Source organism: Chenopodium quinoa, unplaced genomic scaffold (genome assembly GCF_001683475.1).
Source record: "Chenopodium quinoa cultivar QQ74 unplaced genomic scaffold, ASM168347v1, whole genome shotgun sequence".
Lineage (NCBI taxonomy): Eukaryota > Viridiplantae > Streptophyta > Magnoliopsida > Caryophyllales > Amaranthaceae > Chenopodium > Chenopodium quinoa.
Window position 1 is genome coordinate 148,881 of NW_018743476.1, and position 23,906 is coordinate 172,786.

At 35.2% G+C, this 23,906-nt stretch overlaps 1 protein-coding gene across 1 annotated transcript; it reads right to left on the minus strand.

Annotated features, from left to right (window-relative positions):
- Positions 1 to 490: 490 nt before the first annotated feature.
- Positions 491 to 23,424, minus strand: LOC110739378 (peptidyl-prolyl cis-trans isomerase CYP59-like). The gene is made up of 15 exons (XM_021919833.1): positions 22,956 to 23,424; positions 22,604 to 22,709; positions 20,949 to 21,053; positions 15,625 to 15,742; positions 15,440 to 15,490; positions 13,974 to 14,065; positions 13,426 to 13,525; positions 10,837 to 10,959; positions 10,660 to 10,737; positions 8,189 to 8,235; positions 8,056 to 8,111; positions 6,412 to 6,452; positions 5,684 to 5,780; positions 1,467 to 1,599; positions 491 to 1,379 (listed from the first exon to the last, which is right to left on the minus strand). Exons 2-15 carry the CDS (start codon positions 22,699 to 22,701, stop codon positions 839 to 841), a joined length of 1,680 nt encoding a protein of 559 aa, XP_021775525.1. The 5' UTR covers positions 22,702 to 22,709; positions 22,956 to 23,424; the 3' UTR covers positions 491 to 838.
- Positions 23,425 to 23,906: the final 482 nt, after the last annotated feature.

Genomic DNA, 23,906 nt, shown 5'->3' on the forward strand with positions numbered 1-23,906 from the left:
TGCTTGAACACAAGGCCAATACCAACACGGACAAATCGATCTACCAATGAATTATAAGAGGTACTACCGACACAATGGTCGATGATATTAGTAATAAACTTGAACGTTGCATATTAATTTCTTGCTGATGATCAAACATGAATTTTGTTACTCTACCCTAAACTAAAAGCTAAACTTTCTTAAAGGCTAATGATCAAACATGTTTTTTGTTACTCTGCCCTAAAAAAAATAAAAAAAAAGTTAATCGTTCTCAAATCTCAATGCATGCAGCATGCATATTTAGGAGATGTGATAAATGAGAGAGTGTGTAGAGTTTGGTCAATTAGTGGTGAGAAAAAAAAAAAAAAAAAAAAAAAAAAAAAAAAAAAAAAAAAAAAAAAAAAAAAAAAAAAAACAGACATTGGGCTTTGATTTATCAAAAGTGAATTGAAAAGCAAATAATCCATAAACACATAAAACCAAAGTAATTCCTGTACTCAAACTTAGCAAATTTCGTCTTCTAACCCCAGTGGACATTGTTTCTGCTTTTAATCAAAGAAGGCCTATAAGTTGTACATGCATCTCGTGAAAAGAATGAAAGTAACTTCAAAAAGTTCAAATTTCCCACTCACCGAATTCACGGTCAAAAATTTCATTACAATATGGCCGATTTCTCCTCTTTTTAACTTTGTACCAGTTGGTATATTGTTAATACTATTACAAACTGAGAACTACAGTAGATAAGGGTACTCAACTGTCTCTCTGTAAGCTAGGTATCGACACAAAAAAAAAGAAGCAAGATCAAGAGGGCACTGGCTTACAAAATCAGAAGCATCTCTATTAATCGGATCGACAAAGTTCACCTCCTGTCAGTTCGCCGCCTCTCATTGTTGCCATGAGTGTAATCTCTTGAGCTTCTTCTCTGATTTTGCACTTCCTTTCTGCTTGGCTCATAAAAATCTGAATCTCTCCTCCTATCCCTGTCCTTACTCCTATCAGCTCCATCTCTCTTGCTCAATATACCTATATTTTCAGTCATTTTTCTGTTATCCCCATCATTTTTCTTCTCTCGGCAATCCTGGTCAATCCTGCGATCATACCTACTCTCTTTCCGATTCCTGTCTTCCCTCCCATGACTTCTCTCTCTTTCCTTGCCATCCCTGACATGACTATTACCTCTCTCCCTTTCATCCCTTCGGCCACCATGCCCATCATGATCATCATTTTTGTATCGACGTCTCTCACTGTCCCTTGAGTCTCTATTCTTCCCATCACGCCTGTGTTTATCATCACCGTGATCCCTCCTTTCAGATTTGTGTCGTTTCCTATCTGGCTCATAATCTCGGTGCCTCTTTTCTCTTTTTGGGCTTCCACCATCTTCATCAAACACCATCTCATAGCTGCAAAAATGGCAAACATTGTTAGACATGGTAGAGCCACCCTCAAGGGAAAAGGTGCAGATTCATCAATAGCCGCTGAAAACTAACCCTGCATCTCTATTTCCACCATGCTGCTGATTATCTTCTTTTAGAACATATTTCTGATGCTGACCAGGCATTTCTCCCATGGAGCAATTTTTTGCAACATGATCTAGTGCACCACATTTGAAGCATCCTCTTCCTACACATGACAGAAACAAAGGCATTTTAGAAGCTATCATTGGTTTATCGTAGAGCTGCCAAATTTCCAATATGAAAAAGGAATGGAGGGAAATAGTTCTTTGGCGGTAAACACAATTAGTATTTGGTTGAAAATCTTAACTATGTTTTAGAGCCTTTTTGGTTGTAAACACTGTTAAACAGATTTATGATCTATATACACCAAAGCTGTTACTTGGACTTGGTACAAGTGATGTACTTTATTGTCAGACATGCCTAATTCCCATAGGTTTTCTGCTGTTTTTGAGGATTATAACACGCTCAACAAAGCGACACAGGTATGATGATGAAATGGATAAGTCAAGGTGTGAAGAATACAGGTGCCATAGGTCATCTACTCATCCATATTCGAGTCTCCACAATTCCAATACAAAACTGACAGGTATTATGTGTTTGTCATTTTACTAGAACCAAAATCTTATACAGTGCTTCCATGGCAATCACTTCTTCACATACAAGAAGCCACAACAACTTTCAACTTTGTTTAAGCCTACATTGGGACTAACAGGTGATATAGGGAGCCTACCCTACACCAGCCAGCCTTCTACTAGAAAGGCTATCCACAAAATAGAATATACCTAGACCCCACCAATGGAAGAATTCATCATTCCACGTGATGTGAATCAAAGGCTAATTCTTTTGAAGGGTTAAATACACTTTTAGAAGGTCCAAACAACTCTATTGTAGGTTGTCCAAACAAGGAAAGGTTCAATAGCTGAAATGGGGAAGAAAGAAGCATGATTTACAAGGAAGACGAAATGACACATCTGACTTCGACGAAGATTGTGGCTGCCACGCGCCGACTCAGGCCCCACGCTGCTCCTGCTTGGACTCTTCTTGACCGTGGACAGACGTGTGCACCTCCTTGGTGGCGCGTGCATCGAGCTTCGGCTCTGACTTGAAATGGAAGATTTTCCATACTTAGGTTTTTTTTTCTAGAGTTTTGCTTGCAAGTTTTTACCTTTCACTTGAAAGGGTTTTTCTTGGTTTAAGCACTTAGGATTAGCTTTATTTTCTGTTATTTAGTTTATGTAAACTTCCTAAGGTTATTAGGAATGTTTTTAGTTAATTAGAGTTTGTTTAGGAGTGTTTTCCTATTCTAGTTAGAAGTATCTAATTAGGATGCTTGGAGCACAAGGTTAGGGGTTTGTCCTAGTGTCACGATCTGAATGTTTTGACACCGGATCGTGCGGCGCGCACTTGTCTATTGACGACAAGGATGCAAGCCTAGAGCAGGAAAGGTTCGTGAGCACACAGCAACACGGACCAAGGGTATCTCAAGGAAGCACTCGTCAACCACGGGTGCGGAATCGGGGCTTGTGACGGCCGATGCTTCAAAGCGGGCACAAGCGGAACCGACGAGATGAAGGCGTCTTTGGAGGTTTCTTGGTTTGGTGGGGGATGCTTTAAAACAAGGTAAGCACAATATCTACAAAGGCTTAAAACAACACACAAGTCTTAAAGCAAAGCAATGGGGTCAGGAGCTATGATTCAATAACCAATCACTCCTTAAAGAGCTTTATATTGATTGCATAGAGAAATACAAGTGAATACTGAAACTACAGTAACACAATAATACTCCCTAGAGTCTAGAAAATAAAAAGGAAAGACTTAGAAGGTAAAACCTAAGGAAAATACAAGGAAAAGGAAGGGGATACATAGAGAAAGAGGCGGATTCTAACACCTTGTCCTTGTAGGAGTAGAAGTAGTGCCTCTTATGCCTATAAATAAGGGGAATTTCGTGGCTTAAAGAGACACATAATAATACACAAAAATTCAGATTAATTGTTTAAGTTTTATACTTAAGTTTTGGTTGATTTGCGAATCAATTGCTGTTTTGCTTGTTTTAGTTTAAAACATTCGTTTGGATTAATTAATTAGGTGGATTCTTAGTTGATTGGTGGATTTCCTGTATACAATTAAGCTTAAACTTATCCCATGTGTTTTGTTGATTTTCGGATCAATAATTCACATCATCTTGGTATCAGGTTGAGCGCTTTGGGTAGAAATTAAACCAGTAGCGTTTGGCTGAGTATCTTTAGTTGAAATTTGGAGGGTAGACTCTAAAAACGTTCAGCTATCACGTCCTAAAATTTCGTAATTTTTGGACAAGTAACGAGTTCTGCACAGCCTCAAACATTTGGTATTGCTGCACTAGTTTCCAGGTTGGCATGCTTTTGGTAGAAAAAAAAAACGGTAACGTTTGGCTGGGAATTTTTTAGTGATTCTTTTTGCGTTGGACTCTAAAAACGTCAAAAAATGTCGTAGCAATTGGTTGAGTATCGCGACCTACACAACCTCAAACTTTCGGTGTTGCTGCACTAATTTGCGGTTGAGAGCCCGGTTTTGTTTTACTTAATTATTGATCAAAGATTTGATCTTTTAATCAAGATTTTTGCATAAACTAACCATGTTAGTGTAGGAGTTATGAGTGACGAAGAGATACCACAGGTTCCTAAGGGTTTGACCCTAGAACAAGCCCATAATTTGCGAAGGGATCGACAACTAGAAGCCTTGACACAACAGGTGGAAGAATTGTTGAAGAGAGTTGATCGGCGTGATAGATCTTCATCAAGGAAGGGTAGTTCCACCTCAAGTTCGAGTGAGGAAGAACGTGAGAGGAGGAAGCCTAGGAAGCCACGCAAAGATTACTCTTCAGGTGATGAATCTCCAAGGCGAAGGAGGAGAGATAGACCAAAGGATGATTATCGTAGTTTGAGACTTGATTTTTCATAATATAGTGGGAACATACTAGAGCCTGAAAAATACTTTGAATGGGTTAGAAAAGCCGAGGCATTCTTTGATTGCAAGTAGTATGACGAGAGAAAAAAGTGCAAGATCGCCAAATTAAAACTCACAAGCTACGCTAGTTTGTGGTATGATAACTTGAAGAAAAAGAGGCGCAAGGAAGATCGTTCTAAGATTACCACTTGGGAGCAACTCAAGAAACACACAAAGAAGCGATTTGTGCCCCAACAAGATGTATACATGGAGGTTGGTGCCGAGCAAGGAGTAGAGAATTTCGAAGAAGAGGAGGATAATGTCAAGGAGTTAGATGCAGAAACACAAGGCCAAAGCTTGGTCCTTAGGAGAACTTTGCACTCTAAGCCCGTACCTGTTGAAGAAAATCAAAGGGAGAAAATTTTTATGACAAGGTGCAAGGTGGAGGAATGTCTATGTGATGTGAAGATCCACACGGGAAGTTGTGCCAATGTCGTGTCTACAATGTTGATCAATAAATTGGATTGGCCTACAACCGACCATCCAAAGCCCTACAAGTTTCATTGGCTTAGTGATGAGAGTGATATTAAGGTACTAAACAAGCCTTAATCACTTTTCCAATTGGTAAATTTCATGGTAAAGTGCTATGTGATGTTTGTCCTATGCATGCTTGTCACATTCTTTTGGGTAGACCATGGCAATTTGATCGACATGGGAAGCATGATGGTGAGGCCAATATTTACTCGGTCAAGGTAGGAAAAAAACGTTTTAAATTGCTTCCTTTGTCTCCTAATGAAAACCGTTCAAAAGCTAAGGAGAATCATCTTTCTAATATGTCCATGAATGCAAAAGGGTTCGAAAAGAAGATGGAGGAAGATTGTCAAAAGGATAGTGATGAAGAGAAACATGTTGGTGCTAAAGAGCTCGAAGCAAGGGTGATTGAAACAATTGATGTTCCAATTGTGTGTGACGATGTTCAAGATGAGATTATTCATGATGATCTACCAAACATATATGCATGATGGCTTTAACCAACATATTTTAAAAGCTGATGTGTTAATTTATAGTTCTATAATATATCTAGTGCCATTTTTATGTACAGAAATGGCCTCTATCATTATTTCATGTTCTGAGCTGTTGCTTTATCCTACGGAATTGGTACTATAAAGAAGATAAATGACTTTAAACAATAAAAAAAAAAAAAAATAACTTGGCATTTATACCTTCTTCCCGGCACCAACAGAATTAAATTGCCAAACTCAAAGTAAGAGAAGAAAAAACAAGAGGGGGTGAGGGGGAAGAAAAGCAACAGAGCATTTTTTTACCTTGAGTTCCTTTCCGTCTAAATTGATTCCAGAGCTTAGAAACACTTTGACTAAAATCAACTTTTATCCTCCTGTCATCAATTAGTGCATTGTCCATCTACAAGAAGACAAAGTACAAGTTACATAAGGTCCACCAAACCTTATTCTCTTCTTTAAGGGTATGATAGACAAACTATTGGAAATTGGAGCTAATAACCTGAAGCTAATTAAACCTGACTAAGTTTTCCTTATTTTCCAAGTATCGTATTGCACCAGTTAAGATTGCATTTCCAAGAAATAGGAGATGATTACCAGTTTCTATTTTCCAAGTATCTTATTCCACCATTTCAAATTGCATTCCCAAGAAAATTAGATATGATTATCATTTTCTACCCCCCCCCCCTCTCTTATATCAACTTAAGAATCTTCCCACCCATTTTTATTCCTGAATCAGTGTAACCAAATTTGCTAGATTCCATTTATGATTCGAAAAATACGTATTGGTACATATGAATTGGTAAAACAAAGAGTTTTGGATTAATTTAACAAGATTTGTTGATGAATTGCATTTTGTACCCATTCCACATACCATGAATTAGTTATCCCAAGTATGTTCCTTTTCTTTCCCATATATATATATGGGAAAGAAAAGGAAATAAAAAATAGAAAACAAATTATATATATTATATCACTATAAGAATCTATGAAGATCAGCAAAAATGTAATATGTTTCCTCTGCTATAACAAACCTTGAAGTAAGCTCGCTCGCAAGCGTCATTACTCTCAAACTCTGTTACATTTAAACATTATTGACAAGTCAGTCATCACAGATAGCTATTAAGTGATAATATGTAATTATAAAATATTTTAGCATGCATGAAGTAAAATTCAATTTAAGCATCAACAATACTAAGCATAAAAGACCAAGTAGAAGCATAAGGGTGTTCCAGGGAGTTAAATGATTCAGTCCATTCTCCATTGTAATCCTTCATTCAGTACCATCTTCCGTTTAATAACATAGCATGGTCAAAAGAAAATTTAAAAAAAGAACATTGAAATATACACTGGTTATGCTGTTCAATACATCTTTTTGCTATGTTGCTATGACTAATTAAGCATTCATTCAAATTGTAGTTTGAATCTTATTCCTTATGGTGCAAGCATTTCCGAGTTCATGGTATCTTTAGTTTTCCATGTTCAGTTAACATGGAAAGCCACCTTTGCTATTCCGTTTGCAAGAGATGGAGTGGATAGCGTAAGAGACAAGAGGACTCATGTTTAATGAAGGGGGGTAAAGAACAGGTGACAGTCTAGCTAGGTGGACCCTTCTAACAAAGAGCGTTCACATTTAATAGAGGTAGCACCGGAAGAATAAGGTGAATTACCATTGAACAATGTCCAAACAGGTGCTACGAAGTCCATATTTCTAAGGGCGTGGAGGCAGATGGATGGTGGGGAATGTTTTGGGCTTTGGATAATTCAGTGGCTTCCCTCTTATTAAAGATGGTTCAGATGCTACTTGAGCGACGATCTGAAACAAATATTTTTTATTGGCATGGAAAAGCTGCATGATTCATGGAATTAAATCTACCAACTTTATGTTTTTAATCTTAAATCTGAAGTTCTACAACTGCAAGTGCAAAATTTGGCTCTTTGATTCAAACTTAAAGATGGGAGATTAGTCATTCAGTTTGGAAAATTTTGGTCCGGTTCACATTTGGGTAAAAAGTTATTTTGGTCAGGTACTCAGGTACATTAAGTCTTTGGTCCTCTTCACTATTCACAATTCAGCTGTATTGCCATTTGGTTTGATATGCCAAATTTTATCAATATCATCCATAACATTTTCCAGGTTGGGTCGGTTCAAGTTGGGTCATTTAGAAGTTGAGTTATGAATATAAGTCCAAGCTTGGGTTAGAGCATTTGGCTATTAGGCACAGAAATGTTCGTCACATATCTCTGCATCTTTGAAATGTATATGCCATTCCAAAAACAAACATACTGCATCGGAATGTGATGAGGCATACAAGTGTTTTTATATATCCCCAAAATAACAAAAAGAAAAGATAAGAAAAGAAAAAGGGAATAGTTAAATGAGTTATGTTGTCGGAACCTAAGCACAATAACTTATTGTGAGTTAAATATACTTGGGCTGGAGTGAATAAAAATTGATGAGTATGATTTAATTCCATTAAACATAATAGGAAAAGGAGAATAGTGAACTAAAACACACATAAAAACAAAGAGAACAATTCCCTTTGCTAATCTAGAAACCCTAAGTCCCTAACTAAAGTTATAGTTCTCATTTAATGCTAGCTTAACATTATATATTGTGACTTTCACTCTCTGCTAGTAAATGCATAATCTTATAAATTAAACAACATTCTACTTACCAATGAAAGCATAACACAGGCTGTCACCAGTCTTGAAATCACGGATGACCTCAGCCCTGAGTAAACCATTCAATCAGAAACAACCTCAAATTAATGGATGATCAATAGTAAGGTAAATAGTATATTCACTTACGATGTAACAGTTCCAAACCGTGAGAATATAGTATGCAAGTCCTCATCCTACATAAACAGTAACACAAATATTAAATTACAGAGTACAGATAAAAAAAAAAAATTATCAATAATCAAGAGGGAGTTAAAATGGCAACTCAGCTCCCAGCTCCCAATATTAGGGCCTTGGAGAATTGATTTGCATCTCTCCATATGAAGGTTGGGAAGGCATTTAGGGCATGGAACTAAGTACATGGTGTACAAAGACTGTTCTAAAAGGAATTTTCAACATGCTAATCCTGATCTACTCCTACCATGTTTTGTAACAATATCAGGCTTTGGATAATGGTTGTTATACAAGCGCATCAATCATTCCATTTCATTGTCAAAAGTCAAAACTGCTAAGCATATTGATAAGAGATGAATTATGCAAGATGGAAATCTACAAAATGTAAGGGTACATGAGCCAATTTGTGGGTTTGACTATTTGGATGAATATCCTACTTTGTAAAGTGGCTTAGGTGACTAACACTGATACTTGTGTCTTGAGATTACAGTTGATGATGGGAAATAGAAATACAGAAACAAGAGTTATAAAAAAAAAGAGGGGGGGGGGGGTCTAGTACTTGATCAAAACTGCAGCACTCCACTTCAAACACAGCAATATTTTCTTTACTACAAAGAATTCTAAACCAATACCAATAAGAGATGAAAATAGACCAAGAGCTTTACATTGATAGGTCAATTGGCGAGAAATGAAGAAGTTATAAGCTTGGAAGTTAAGTTGTCCGGCTTGCAGCTTAGAGCCTTAGACCGCCCACTCCATATTGCAATGGAGAGTCTTGGCTGAGTGCTTGGAGCGTCTGCTCCTCACACTGGAGCTCTCTCTCTCTCTGCATTCGGCTGTGTTCTGAAGAAGGATTTCTTGTCAAACTTGGATTAAAAAAACCTATTCCCTGCCAGAGGAGCTTCCAGTGACTTGTTAGGGCTTCCCTCGCAAATGGGGGATGGTGTTTAAAGAGATTTATTGGTATTTGGTAAAAATTAATCTTAATGCAAGCTTCAATGGAGGATTTGGTCAGCACTGAGCCCTCCCATTTGGGTTGACCATGCCCTTAATTACACTCTTTTTCATAAGGTTTTTGTTTGATTTGGCAGCAAACCCCCTGGAAATGGTGGTGTCTAGTGGAAGTGGTGGAAATTGTGGAAGGAAGAAGATGCAAGAACAAGAAGTCAGCTTCAACGGAGGAAGATGGAGTGTAAATATTATTTTAATAAATTCACACAATTTTCAACACTAGATAAACGCCCCATGCTTATCATAAACTATAAAGATAAATGTGAATCCATGCAAATAATGTAGTCTAAGCTTGCAATATCATGCATTGGCAACAACTCCAAATATCTACCAAGTAGAAAAGATACATACCTTAGTAACTAACTTATTTACACCTGTAATTCATTGGCTGTTGGTTGACGGCATTTGGGACTTAGTAGCAAATTTTGTAATCTATGTTTATCAAGGATTTGAGTTTGGAAGACTTTTTCAAACACAAATATTTGAGGATTTTTGGTACCCTATGACCAAACCTGAGATGAGTGGTTCCCTCAAGACCGGTCAAGTATTTCAACTATCCAACAACTCGGGTGCAAAGCAAAATATACCCTAGCCGGGACTCAACAATACAGGGCCAATAGGGGGGAGGAGGGAGAGGGGGGGCATTGAACATAACACATTTTTCAATGATTTCTCTTCTTATACATTTTCTCTTTATTTACAGTTCGATTCTTTATTCTCTCATCTAACCTTTCTACATCACGATTTTTGGTACCCTATGACCAAACCTGAGATGAGTGGTTTCCTTAAGACCGGTCAAGTATTTCAACTATCCAACAACTCGGATGCAAAGCAAAATATACCCTAGCTGGGACTCAACAATACAGGGCCAATAGGGGGGAGGAGGGAGAGTGGGGGCATTGAACATAACACATTTTTCAATGATTTCTCTTCTTATACATTCTCTCTATATTTACAGTTCGATTCTTTATTCTCTCATCTAACCTTTCCACATCACTAGTGCTTTACTTAACCAATGTTGGCCGCATGTACTCTTCTGGTTATTGTGCCTTGCATAGATAAAGCTTAAAGGAGGCTTACGTAGATTCATTACATGATAGTAATGAATATCAAAGTTTCACTTACATTAATCACTACAATATGTAAGTATATTTGGAAACATAATAAAAATAAATAAAGTGTATTTTCCAGTATGTACATTCACACTTCAGAGCTTGATTATTAATGAGCAATATAAGCAACCATGTGGCCATTACATTTCATTCTATTGTTTCTTCGGCAACACTAATGTCAATGGGCAGCCTAATAGCCTAATAGGAGTTCTCCAAGGTCTTAGCTGATAATTACCGGATCCAAAAATATAGATGGCAATTTAAAAAGAAATTTCTTTCTAAAGGGACATACTGAAAACTCACCTCAGTCACCGGATTAAGTTTACATACAAACAACACATTATCAGGAGGTTTTACATCAGCATCTGGAATGTCACCAATCTGTTACAAAATAGATATGAAAATGCTTCTTTGGTTATCTTTATATTGTAAACAGATTAATTAATTAGAAAAATAAAATAGATCTTTGAAAATACATACACTTTCAAGAACCACAGCCCTAGAGTGTGCTTCCTTTGTACGTATAGCTTCCTCCAGCTCTTCTGGAGGTAATTGTTCGTCCATAGGTTCCCAATCATCTTCTAGTCTCACATCATCATCAACCTATGCATATGAAACACAAAAAATTCACAAATAGAAATAATGCCAAAAAGAGTTATAATAAAATCAGAAAGAAAAGCAGATCTTAACAAAAGTCTTAAGATTCAGAAAACAATGGAGCAAGAAGCTGAATTGGGTCTTAGTTCGCCATATGGTGTAAGGTCAACAACAGATATCAGTTTTAAAAGGTGCAAAGGTGTACTGAGGAGAAAAGGTTTTCCCTGGATCCTAGGCACGAAGTACAAAATGTAAGGCAAAGAGCTGAAGATGCACACCTTTTGTGTATGTTTTATCTTACACAAAACATAAAACCTAAAATATAAACTTAAATAGACAAATCAATCAAAGAGATGAGTCAGATTACACGTGAATACATGACTGTTCTCTTTGGAGTAAGATCAAAGAAGAGTGTGAGACAGATCGGAGAGAAAATGGAAGTCATCTAATGAACATGTCATTAACGACCACCGTGTTCACTGGAGCTATGGTATCGGAACTAACCAGAAATAGCTGGCAACCCCTTCACTAACGTAGCAAACAAGTTGCTGACCATCAATTGCTACCAATTTTTATTAAGATTTTAGAAGTTCTAGGGCTTATAAATTGAGTTTCAAATTGACAAAATCTAATGCAATTAAATTTGGTAGAAATAATTCTTAAAAACCTATTAAAATTTAATTTGAAGTAAATTGTATTATTTTTCAACATTTCAACTCATATCCATGTTATCACCAAGGTGAAAATTTTTCTGCCATGACTCGCCTAGTAGGCTACCAGGCTAGTACCCAAGGTGCAATTTTAAAGCTAAGAACACATTTATGAAAGAGTTTAGCTTCCCTCTAACTAAAACATTGCATATAACCCTTGAGTCCAAAGGCTTCAAATTGAGATAAATGCAAGCAAACATATATGTGAGAGAGGCAAGTTTGAGTATTATAAGTGCTGAAGATTGAACAATGACAGATTCATGCTGGAGGATAATAAATCATATCGATTTTCAACTGTAGAGGAAAAGGCATAATAAGAATTCTACAGCAATCATGTCTTCAGAAAAGGATCAAGCTGAAGGAGTTAATGTTTCAGCCTATATGATTTTGCCTCAATCTCCTTATTCAAGGTGATAAACAAGATATTAAATAGCTTTTTCAGGAATTCTCTGAGGATCAACACAAGCTTTATTACACATTACTAAAAAATTCTCAACAAGACAGCTGATCAAAATTCTCGTGCTTTTTTTGTAGGGAACAAATTTTCGATATGGCTCTTGTTGCTAAATGCTAATGAGGTTGTTGATCATGTCAAACATAGAGGCAATATAGTTTCTATCTTTAAGTTGGAGTTTTACGAGAATTGCAAAAATGTTTGGTCGAAATTTATTTGAATTTGGACAAGGTAACAAATCAAAAAGCTTTGATTCCGTACAGAGGAAATGGTCTTTCGGCTGTCTGTCTTCTGCTTGGCAGCCTAGAAAGTAGTTCTGGGCTTTGATCAAATTGATAAGAGGTTGTGTAATAGACTGATATTCCTCAATCTACTAACAGTAAAATAAAGAGAAAGATTGGTTCTTTATTTAGCTAATTAATCTGATCTTTTTGGTAAGTTTATTAATAAAGAAGAAATGAGAAAGGTGGAAGCTTTACTATTGATTAGTAATGGTGGAAGGATTACAGAGGCTATTACTCTCAAAAGTGAGTTGAGCTCACAACTCTCCAAAAGTGACTTGAGGTCACAACTCTCAACAAGTTTCATCCAATTTTTGCCTACCTTTTTCTTTCCTCCCTCTCTCTATTTATACCAAGGTTACAAACTACAAACCTAATAATACTACATTTCCCAAATTACCCATACCACATTTGATAACTACTAACATACTAAGGCCCCGTTCTCTTCACCTTTTTTTTTGCTGAACTGAAATTATTTTTACTGAACTGAAAAATACTTTTGCTGAACTTAAATTATTTTTACTAAACTGAAATTAATTTTACTGAACTGAAATTATTTTTACTGATTCCATGTTATATTTCTTCTTTGAAGTTACTGATTTATACTGAACTTAAATTATTTTTGCTGAACTGAAATTATTTTTGCTGAAGTGAACTTATTTTTACTGAACTGAAATTATTTTTACTTAATATTATTTTTTTAAGGTGAAGAGAACAGGGCCTAAACTACCCATAATACCCTCCCCTAAGTCAGTTCATTACAACACCGGCCCCCTAAACTTTGGCGGTTTATTTTTTATAAAAAAAATACGCAATGGTCTTTTTTATTACTACGTATTAAATCTGAAATAAACAGATGCAGAAATGGATTTGTGAAGATGTATCAAAACAATTCATTAGAGATCGATAGTATATGACTTTTTATATCAAAAAAATAAGCAAATCAAATAATAAAAAAATGAATACGAGCTAATCGACAGAAGACAGACATCTTATGATATTAAAGAAATTGAAATAAAACTATTACCTCTTCTTTTGGTTTGCCTTCTGGTGAAGCATCAGGTATTAAACTGGCCAGCTGGGGAGGGTCTTCAAAAGGATCGTCAAGCACGTAAGTGTGCTTTATCCTGTTGAGATACAACAAACATAAAAAATAAAAAATTAAAAACACATGCAGTATTAGAATTATGGTCATAAGTAAATCGAACTAAATATGAATCACGAAAATTTATACTCCCTCCGTTCCCTTTATTACATGCCTATTTCTCATTTTGCACGGGAATTAAGAAAGTTAAAGATTCCTTAAAACTAATAATTGAAAGTATAAATATGCATGTGGGGTTAGTGAGGGATAGAGAGAAAGAAAAAGTGGTTGGGAATTAAGAGAGAGAAAGTATTGGGAATTGATGTTAAAGTACAAAAAAGAAAAAGAAAAAGGGTGACAAATCATCAAAAAGAGAATAATATTGTAAAAAAGTACCACCTATAAATAGAAACAAGCACTTAATTTTGGTCACCACAAAAAGGAATACAGGCATGTAATAAAGGAACGGAGGGAGTACTAAAATTGTGCACCTTATATTCTTAAATGGTCTTCCCTTCTCATCCAAATAAGCTTCATTTATTCTCGTTAGTGTTTCATGACCTTCTGCAATCTCCCCAAAGACCTAGTCAACATAAAGTTACCCTTGTCACTTTAGATGATCATGCGTCAATAACAATATACACAACCATGGGAATGAGGAGACCTTCAAAGACATATAACAACCATCATTCAATCCCTTCCCTTCCAAAAACGCTCAATCTAGTCTAGTCTAGTTTAGTAAACATAAAAGGTAGTGGAAGAAAAAAGGACAACGAAATGACACAGAGAACTCCCCACCAAATGTTGAAAGAACCCCATGCAAGGGATAACATTTTATAATAGGTTTTGAGGTCATGTCAAGTAATCATCTAAACTAAATAAGTCTTTTTATAAAATGATTATAACATATACAATACGCAAGGAGGTAAGGTAGATTGTTGGTCCAAAATTTTGTAATCTATCATATATTATTACACAAAAAATGATTGACCATGCATGGTAAATGAATCATATAATTCCTTTCACCACTCAACTGTTGAACACAATGCAACAATAGTTGGTTTCAAAATAACAAGGAGAGTGCCTTGTCAAAGGCCCAATTAGGCAGATAAGTCCCCCAAAAAATAAGCATGGATTTGTGACCAAAATGGTTTCCATTAAGCACGGCATCAGAATTTCTCTGTGGCCCCTTCATCCAAGCACCACAAATTGTACTCTTTACAAATCCAACACAGTAAAGGTTAAAAAAACAACAACAAAAACAAAAATTATCATCTCCAACATTCCATATACTGTCAAAACTCAAGATAATAGATTTGTCCATTATATGAGAAATCCTTGCTGATAGAAAATGGAATAGATGAAGTCATAAAATATAAAACAAAATGCTTCATTTTTTTCTTTCCTTCTTTGAATTCCAGAGCAAATGGGGCCTATGGGAGCAGTGTTTGAAAAGGAGGCATTGAGGCGCATAAGGGGTCATGCGCTTTTGTGGTCTAGGCGAGACAATTTTGATGAGATGCAGCTTAAGGCGCGCGCGCGCACACACACACACAGTTCTTCTGCTACCAAAGAAAGAAGCAATTTAAAACTATGAGCTCAACTATTGATTTCCTGATCACATGCCTCAGTCTACAAAGAGCCAAAAAAACTAGCTGATGTATGACTCAGGGCGTCCTTATAACCAGTCAAAGAAGGATATAAAGCATAGATCAAAAGTAGGAGAAAGGAGAGGGGATAAAGAGAGATCAAAAATACAAGAAATGGCACAGAAAATTGTGCTTGAACTGCAAACATATAAATATATGTAGTCATATAAAGATCAGGTAGCAGATTTAACAAAAATAACCGGTAGCAGTCATTGCACACATACAGCAACATCAGTTTGAATAAGAGACTAAAGAAAGGAAAATTGGAACGGAAAAGGAGATGAAGTTGCTGGAAAAAATTCACTTACAGTATGCTTCTCGTCCAGGAAGTCAAGCTCATCTCTTAATGTTATGTAGAACTGCAAGTAGAATCAGTATCATAAGGTGAAATTCTGAATGAAGAAAATATTGTACTAATGCTCCTAGGCAAACTATCATTATTTCATATCCAAGATGTGTTAGACTAAAGTTGAAGTACGCTAACTCCTATTACCTGGGACGCATTCAAATTCTCCCCAGCACTAGCCATTGCAACAGTACCCATTTTTGAGTGCTTCACGTCAGGGTAAATTTCATCTTTGAAGAACCGAGCTTGGTCACCATATAAAAACCTAAAAGAAAGATTGATGTTACTTCATGTATATTAATATATAATCAATAAAAGTTTTGGTTTCAGATCATTTTTAGGTTGAATCTGTTTAGATATTGGGTGGACAACTCATAATATTCGGCTTTAGTTAAACCAACAATCAAGGGCACTATATTCATTCCATATACAAAAAGTTCCATTGTTCAATTTTTACGCAAGTAAATGTATAAATCAATATTACCAAAACCTGAGCAATACTTTTTATGGAATGAGAACCAAACATAAAAAGTTCAAGGATCCAGTAATGTAGGTCAGATTTCCACTAGCATATGCTCCATAGAAACCTAGTTCGGTAGTGACAAGCACGCCAAAGCTATAATCTATAAAAAGTATAGATAAAGAGAAATTTGATCAACGCACATATCCAAACTTCTTAATACTTTATCTAATTCTTTTAACTAAATCAGAAGAAGGTTTATAATCCTGTTCATATGTCCTTCTTTCAACCTTTTTATTTCCACCCAAGTACTACCATATCCAAACATATCATAGATCAAGCCCTATAAAGGCTAGAATATATCTTTGCATAAATTATTATGCTATTCTTTAACCCTTTGCTTATGTCAACATCCTAGAAAGAAGATGAAAGAATAAAAATAATTTCAAGTCACCTACAATGATTTCCTATTTTGTATATTCGATAAGATACCATGATATTTAGCTTTGTAAAAAATTTATGATTGATACCTTATTTAAGAGTAGCCAAATGTAAATCAGTAGGGATTGCGATACATAAATTCTATATTAACCCCAAAAAGAAAAGGGCAAGAGAGGAAATCCTATACATGGAAAAGTACATACCTTACAACTAGAGGTGTCAATTCGGATAACCGGATGGAGTTTGGGTCGGGTCTGTTCGGGTCAGATATGTTCGGATCAAAATTATCCTTTTAACTTGGATCGGGTCGGATCGGGTCAAATTCGGGTCAGGTCAAATTCGGGTCATGGTCTATGGAGTCTGGGTCGGATACGGGTCGGGTCAACTTCAGATCGATTCACTTTCGGTTCGGATATATTTGGATCGGGTTTGAAACGGGTTTAGCCGGGTAACTTCGGGTCGGATGAATTTGGGTCGGGTTGATGATTTCGGTTCGGATGATTTCGGTTCGGTCAAGTTCGGTTCGGTCAATTTCGGTTCAATTCCTTTTTGTGTTTGGCTGGATTTTGGTTAAGTTGACCAAATTCAGATCCAAATAAGGTTATTTTAAAACTAGAGATATTGTTTAGTTTTTACCTTATTATTGGGTCAATATGATTATTAATTACGAAGCACGAAGTTTTAGTTTTCTCATTTGATCAAGTTATGTGTAATTTTTATCTTTGAGGAAACTTGAGATTGAATAATTATCGATGACTTATCATACCCATATAAGTGAGAAGTGAGACGAGCTAGTGATATATTGACGAATAATAGTTACATATGGTGATATATACAAAATAGTATGTCATTTTTTTTAGGTTATTACAAGTTTACAACTCTTCATCAATTGTACAATCATATGAGGCTATGAGTTATGTACTATTAGTTTAGTTTATTACTGATTCAATTTTTTAAAGATATTTGTTAGAATTGTTAGAATTACTTTATTACTAATTCAATTTGTATATTAAAAACTTGACATTATACATATTGATAGTTAATTGTTACTATGTAAATTCTTTTTATTTAAGCATAAATTATTGCATATGTATGTAGTGAGTATATAACCGTGCGATGTATAACGCCTATAATTCTACAATAATAAACAATTGTACTCCGCACTTTTAACCGATAACTTCAGTTTTATCAATATAACATATTTCCAACAAGTTTAAAGTAATATTAATTAGTATATTACGAATCATATGAGTTATCAAACTAAACATTAAATGATCTATAATATACAATAATTAAGTCTATAAGGGTGTGTTCTATTCATTTGATTTTCACTAACCTAACTTATCTTAACTTACCTAAACTTATATGAACTTACTAAACCTTATTAACACTTATTATTTTAGTCTTAATTTGTACTTGGGTAACCTTATTAGAACTTATTAAATATGAAGTGAACTTATCTGAACTTATCACACCTGAAATCGTAAGTGAAAATAAGGTGAACAGAATAGACCCTAAGTTATGACAATATGCAACGGACTAGCGTGGGACAATACTAATATAAGGCCGAAAGGTTGGATATTCAATTGATAAGCTTAAAGCTTGCGCAAGATAAATATGGCTTCAGGCCATAACTCTCCATGTTCTGTTTACAATTTTCTGGATACCTCTTACTTGCTAGGCTTCACTATTTATACTACTACAACAAACATAGAAATGGCAATCAAGCCTTAATTAATACAAGTACTATTGTTTGACATTTTACTACTTTAGTCTAATACAACCAAAGGCTAAAGCTGTTTTGTCCCCTCTGCTACTCCTTCAACGGTTCTCTTCCCTCCCCTGCTTTGCCTCTTTTGTGCTGATGTTGTTGGTAAGTTGCTGCCTCTTTTTGTGACTTACCAATGTCACGGGTGGTGGATGAGGGTGTATTGCACAATATATACAAAATACGTAGTATATGAAATGAATACTTTATCACGAGTTCAGTTGGCACGAAAGTAAAGCACAAATATACAATCTATGTTGATAGTGAAAATAATAGGGAGTGTAATTACGGATTTTTAAATTGGTATTAATAATACTTTTGCTACCTCTTATTTATGTTTATTAATTCCCATAATTTTCTACCAATAGTAACTATCAATCGGGGACGGAGGGAGTAATAATAATGATCTTGTGGGAAAAAAATTCTACTAAAAGATGAAGTAATAAAAAGAATTATGTAAAAAAAAAATAAAAGGTAAAAAGTTAAAAAAAGAAAAAAGAAAAGGTAGTATAAAAACCCTATTATGAACTCCAACCTAACCCTAGTTCTCTCTGTAGCTGTCCTTCCTCCTCTTCATTCTCTTTCCTTTTTTTTTTTATTTTATTTGAAGGCAAGCATCGAAATTCTGGGTAACTTCGCTGTTTCATACGTATATTTCAATTCGTTGGTAATTCCATTTCATTTGTAGGTATGTAATTTACCTCCCTATCTTAATTTCTAATAGTCCCACCATTATATAAAACTAAATTACCTTGTTATTGCTAGATTTTTTTTTTGTTTTGAAATTAGAAAAGTATACATATAGATTTGACTTTTTAGGCTACCCAAATTATTTTATTCGTATGAATTGTTATTATATACAACTAATACGAGTATTATAATATACATTGGGATCGTATGCTCATTAGATTTAAATAAATTTGTAAACGGTCAACATCTATACTAAATTGCAAAGATATAAAACTAATTGCAAGTTTTTGATTTATGATTTATTATTTAATAAGTTCTACACTAATTGCAAGTTTTTGATATATGATTTATGATTTACAAGAGGATGCTAGAGGGGTAGATCTACCACGTCTGGTTCCCCCTTAGTTTGGTAGCAGGAGTAGCTTAGCTTAGTTTGTTTTTTATTTGCTTTTGTTTCTGGGTGTTACATTGTTTTTGTTTGTTCTTTGCTTTTTCCTCTGTTTTATGAAATTTATTTTCCTTATTTAAGGTCTGCACTATATTTATGTATGGGAACGTTGCTATATTATTTTTATTTTTTTTTAAAATCAAATAATGATGAAAGATGAACTAGATTATTAGCTCAATAAGGTCTGCACTATAAGGTCTGTCAATTGTCTCTTGCTTACCCCAATGCATCAATGACCCATCTATTAGCTTATTTTGTTTTACCTTTGTTTTGTATGCCTTTTTAATGATGTTCATTGTTCTTTTCAGCAATGGCTCCGAATGATAATTATCTTGAGTCTAATATAGGTATGATTCTCCAATATTATTCTTTTAAGTTATTCATTTACTCTGATTGTATATTGATTTTTTTTTTTGTTTGTTTATCAGATGATAGTGATTTACATTCTGAGCTCGAGCCCGAGCCAATTGTGGAAGATTTGACCGTAAAAGACTCCATCACTGATTTATATTATTGGAGTCGAAACATTGCAATGATATTATATGCAGCGTATTTTGTATATGAAAATGAAACTACTAAAAAATACCTAAGTTTGAATCATTGGATTAAGTATATGTAATATATTTAATTATTATAATGAAAATGTAAGCGCTTGATGTATCCTTTAAAACTTTATTTATTTTGCTTTCATAATTGTTTCTTATAGGTAACATCAGACTAGTAGTAATGTGATTTATATTGATATAATTGGTTGTAGGTGTTAGAGAAAAGAATTATTAGTTCATAAAATATAACAGAATGGGAAGAAATTCACTAAAAATAACAATAGGCTTTAGGCAGCATTTAACTAGAGTTTTACGAGCAAATCAATTAACTCCCGCTTAATGTTTAGGTTTATTAGATCTTGTGGCATTTATTAAAGCTTAGAAAGTAAATTAATATAATTGATATGTACATGAAGTAAACTTAAGACTCCGGATTATTTCTTTGTAGTCAAAAAGTTAACTTATTAATAATTAGTAAATATATAGTATAAGAACTTGAATAAAAAAGTAAATAAATAATTATGATCGGGTTAAATTTGATCAGGTAAAAATCAAATTGAGTTAAAATTTGATCGGGTTAATATCAATTCGGGTCAAAACAAATCGGATTAGATCGGTTATTTTTCAGGTCAATGTCGGATCGGGTTGAGCTCGGGTCGGGTCAAATCGGTTCGGTTAAGTTCAGATCGGGTCAAGTTCGGATTCGGGTTGAGTTCAGTTCGGTTACAGATCGGGTTTGGGTCTTGAATTTCTCGGATCAAATCGGATCGGTTACAGTTCGAAACGGATAATTTTTTTCGGGTTGGTTCGGTTTTGACACCTCTACCTACAACCAACAACATATTTATGAATTTATCAAATTTCAGCCGGATTCTAGCTATCATTTCAGCAGGATGAGCATATGTCCATACGATAAGGGTGAACAATATATCAGAAATAAATTTTTTATTATACAAAAGGAAATGCATGCAGATTTCATACTGAACCAAAACTGAGGGATGATAATTTCATTATGCCTATTAGAGCCCCATCGATAAATCATTTCCTTTAATAAAAGCACAAAAAAAGAACCTCGAACTTCATACCAGATGAATAATTTCATTATTACACAATACATACTTATAGATAGAGTTGCCGCCACTTCCTGTTCCAGTTGGATCACCAGTTTGCGCTGTAAAATCCTTCTGCACTGTGTGAAATAAACAACCATTGTAGTATTTGATCCTGCATCAATAAACATAACGCAATTCCTTAATTTTATGTACATGACTACATATTGCACATGACTATTATTTTATTTACAAGTAAGGCTATAATTAAGCACCTAATAACGCTTTTAAAAAATATAGTAAAGTTCCTTAGATGATTATATAGATGTCATCTTACAAAAACTTGAGCACCTTACAGCTAGCTAACTATAATTTTTTTAATTAATCATTTATTTAACACTAAACTATGACAAGTACCAACACTAAACTTCACAAATTTGCATCAACCCATCCAAAACCCCCTACAGATCACCTACTGACCTTCCATTAACAAAACCAATAGCATATCCAATAATTAAAAAGGAAATTTATGATGCTCAATATGCAAAGAGAACAAAAACCTGCAGATACACTCAGTTACTTTGACAAGGCAGTCAAAATACAAAATGTGATTTCACCAATAACATCTGCAATTCACTACATCAAAAATCATTGCATGTAAAGTAGAACAAAAAAGAAGGGGCAAGGACTCTATAGGCAGCAGAAAATAACATATCCCAAGAGTGCATTGCACAAGCTTCTAGCATCTTCAACATCCAATCCCGTCAATAATAAGAAGGGGGAAATTAAAGACAGAAGCACAGAACCCATTCAAATTCATCACCCCCAATGCTAATAACTAAAGGCATAACTTACTACGAAGTACTACATAATAGCCTCTAGTAATACATGTTTTTATGCCCAATAGGTTAAACAAAAGTCCCATGGCAACACAAACCTACACCCCTGGCTAGTTTCAAATAATTAATAATGGGCTAATCTCTAAGTAACAACATCCGATTTCATCACAACCTTTAGTATTACTCAAGTCCATGCCCGAAAAAGCCATTTTGTAAAGCACAGAATTCATTGCAACATAATCACACAAAAATGCAGCCCACAGTCTCAATTTATCAGCCACAAGATAATTTACCAAGGAACAACATCACCATAGCCTATAGTATTACAAGAATTTGTGCCCAAAAAGGCCAGTTTGTCACACTCGTGTTTTTCACAGCTAAACAAACACACACACCCTATAGTATTCTACAAGAGAACATTTGAGACAAGAAATGAATATCAATTTCAGGATGATTGACCCTTATAATCCAGTCCATCTTTTTTGGGGCTTGAGGAAACGTGTCTTAGGTCCATCAATTAGTAGGTATGAGAGGATTAATGTTGGATGACGAATGATTGGTTTACTTATTTGCGCGAAGGACTCTCTTTAACAGAATACATAATTTCTTGCTACGGAACCTGTAAAGCGGCTGTGGATACTGCTGTAAGAACATCCGATGCTGGATATCTCTGCTGATTCCCCCTACCCCTCTCAATCTCATACACACTGAAATAACCCCACAGGCCACAACAACAAAACGTTATCCCCAATTGCTTCCTTACTTTAATTTTCCTATACAACTAAGGGATTTTATTAAGTACCCCACGAATACAGCACAAAAATTACACAGAAAAATAAGAAAAATTACATAACAAAGAACAAGGGAAGGAAAAGGAGAAACTTACTTGCAAAGCTTCAAGAAGTTTTTACAAGTTAACGGACAACGTTCAATGAATAAGTCAATCACGAATTCACCCAAACTTGTTTCCACCATAACCGACATTGTCTCTTCTGTAACAATTAGAAAAAAGTCACAATCAGAAATAATTCAATTTTCATAGTTTCGTCTCAACATTCAAGGGTTTTGCAGCACATTATCAACCAAATTTGACTCAATCATCAAATTAAATTATTCTTACAAAAGAATTTTGACAGCAAACAGTTCAATAATCAATCCACTAAAAATTATATGAAAAAAATTAACGATTAACACTAGATTGTGAAACTGATTTTCGATGACTAAGAAAAGAATCTTACCTGATAAGCTGCTTCAATGAAAAAGAGAAAGCTCAGAAGCTGCTTCAATGGAATATTCAGTGTACGCTGGAGGAGAGAGACAGTGAGAACGGAGAAGGTCTAATATTTTTTGAGAGAAAACGAGAATGGTTTGGTTGCCCTGCACGGTGCTATGCCGCTTTGTCCAACTATAGGGGCAACAATGGTACTCCGTATTTTGCATCACTTTTAAATTTAAGTCAAGTGTATGTAAATACGGTATACGTATCTAAATACAAATATAAAAGTCGAAGCTACCAGTCAAAAAAAAAAAAAAGTCAAAGCTACCCGTTTGAATGTATTTCCCCGTTTCATGATTTCATCTTCTTCCATCTTCTTGTTTTCCCGCTTTGTGTCCAGCAAGAGCAAATTCATCCTCCATTGCAATGTCATCTTCTCCATTTTTGTCAAAGATAATTACTGTTTCAGGGTTTTTTGTCCCTCTAGAGAGTTACGACACTAAGGCCCCGTTCTTTAGAGCTTCTTTGCTCTGCTCTGCTTCAATCTGCTCTGCTCTGCTCTACTCTGCTCTGCTCTGCTCTACCCTGCTCTGCTCTGCTCTGCTCTGCTTAAAAATAGTACTTAAAAATAGCTGCTTCAATCTGCTCTGCTCTGCCCTGCTCTGCTTCAATCTGCTCTGCTCTGCTGAAATCTGTTTTGCTCTGCTCTGCCCAGAAGCTCAAAAGAACAGGGCCTCCGAAGATTAAGTTAGTAAAGTATTCGGAGTAAAGCGGAAAAGAGTTCTCTGCTCTGATTCCAAGCTCGGGTAAGGTGATGTCTGTTTCTTGAGAACGACAGCTCTGTAATAAATGTTGATGTAACGTGTTGTCTCGTGTTACGTAATTGTCCCATAAATGAGGGAATTGTCCCTATTTATAGGGTCTTTGGGGAAGTGTGCCCTCCCTAGGGTTTGATGACCTAGGGATTAGGGCA

What these genes read in the sequence shown, in the direction of transcription:
- LOC110739378 (XM_021919833.1), bottom strand. Translation starts at nt 22,701, where the DNA reads ATGTCGGTTATGGTGGAAACAAGTTTGGGTGAATTCGTGATTGACTTA. An exon ending in AGACCATTTAAGAATATAAG is followed by an intron (nt 13,526 to 13,973) that starts GTGCACAATTTT and finishes GTATCTCAACAG; the next exon opens with GATAAAGCACACTTACGTGC. An exon ending in CCTGTGTTATGCTTTCATTG is followed by an intron (nt 6,453 to 8,055) that starts GTAAGTAGAATG and finishes TAAATGTAACAG; the next exon opens with AGTTTGAGAGTAATGACGCT.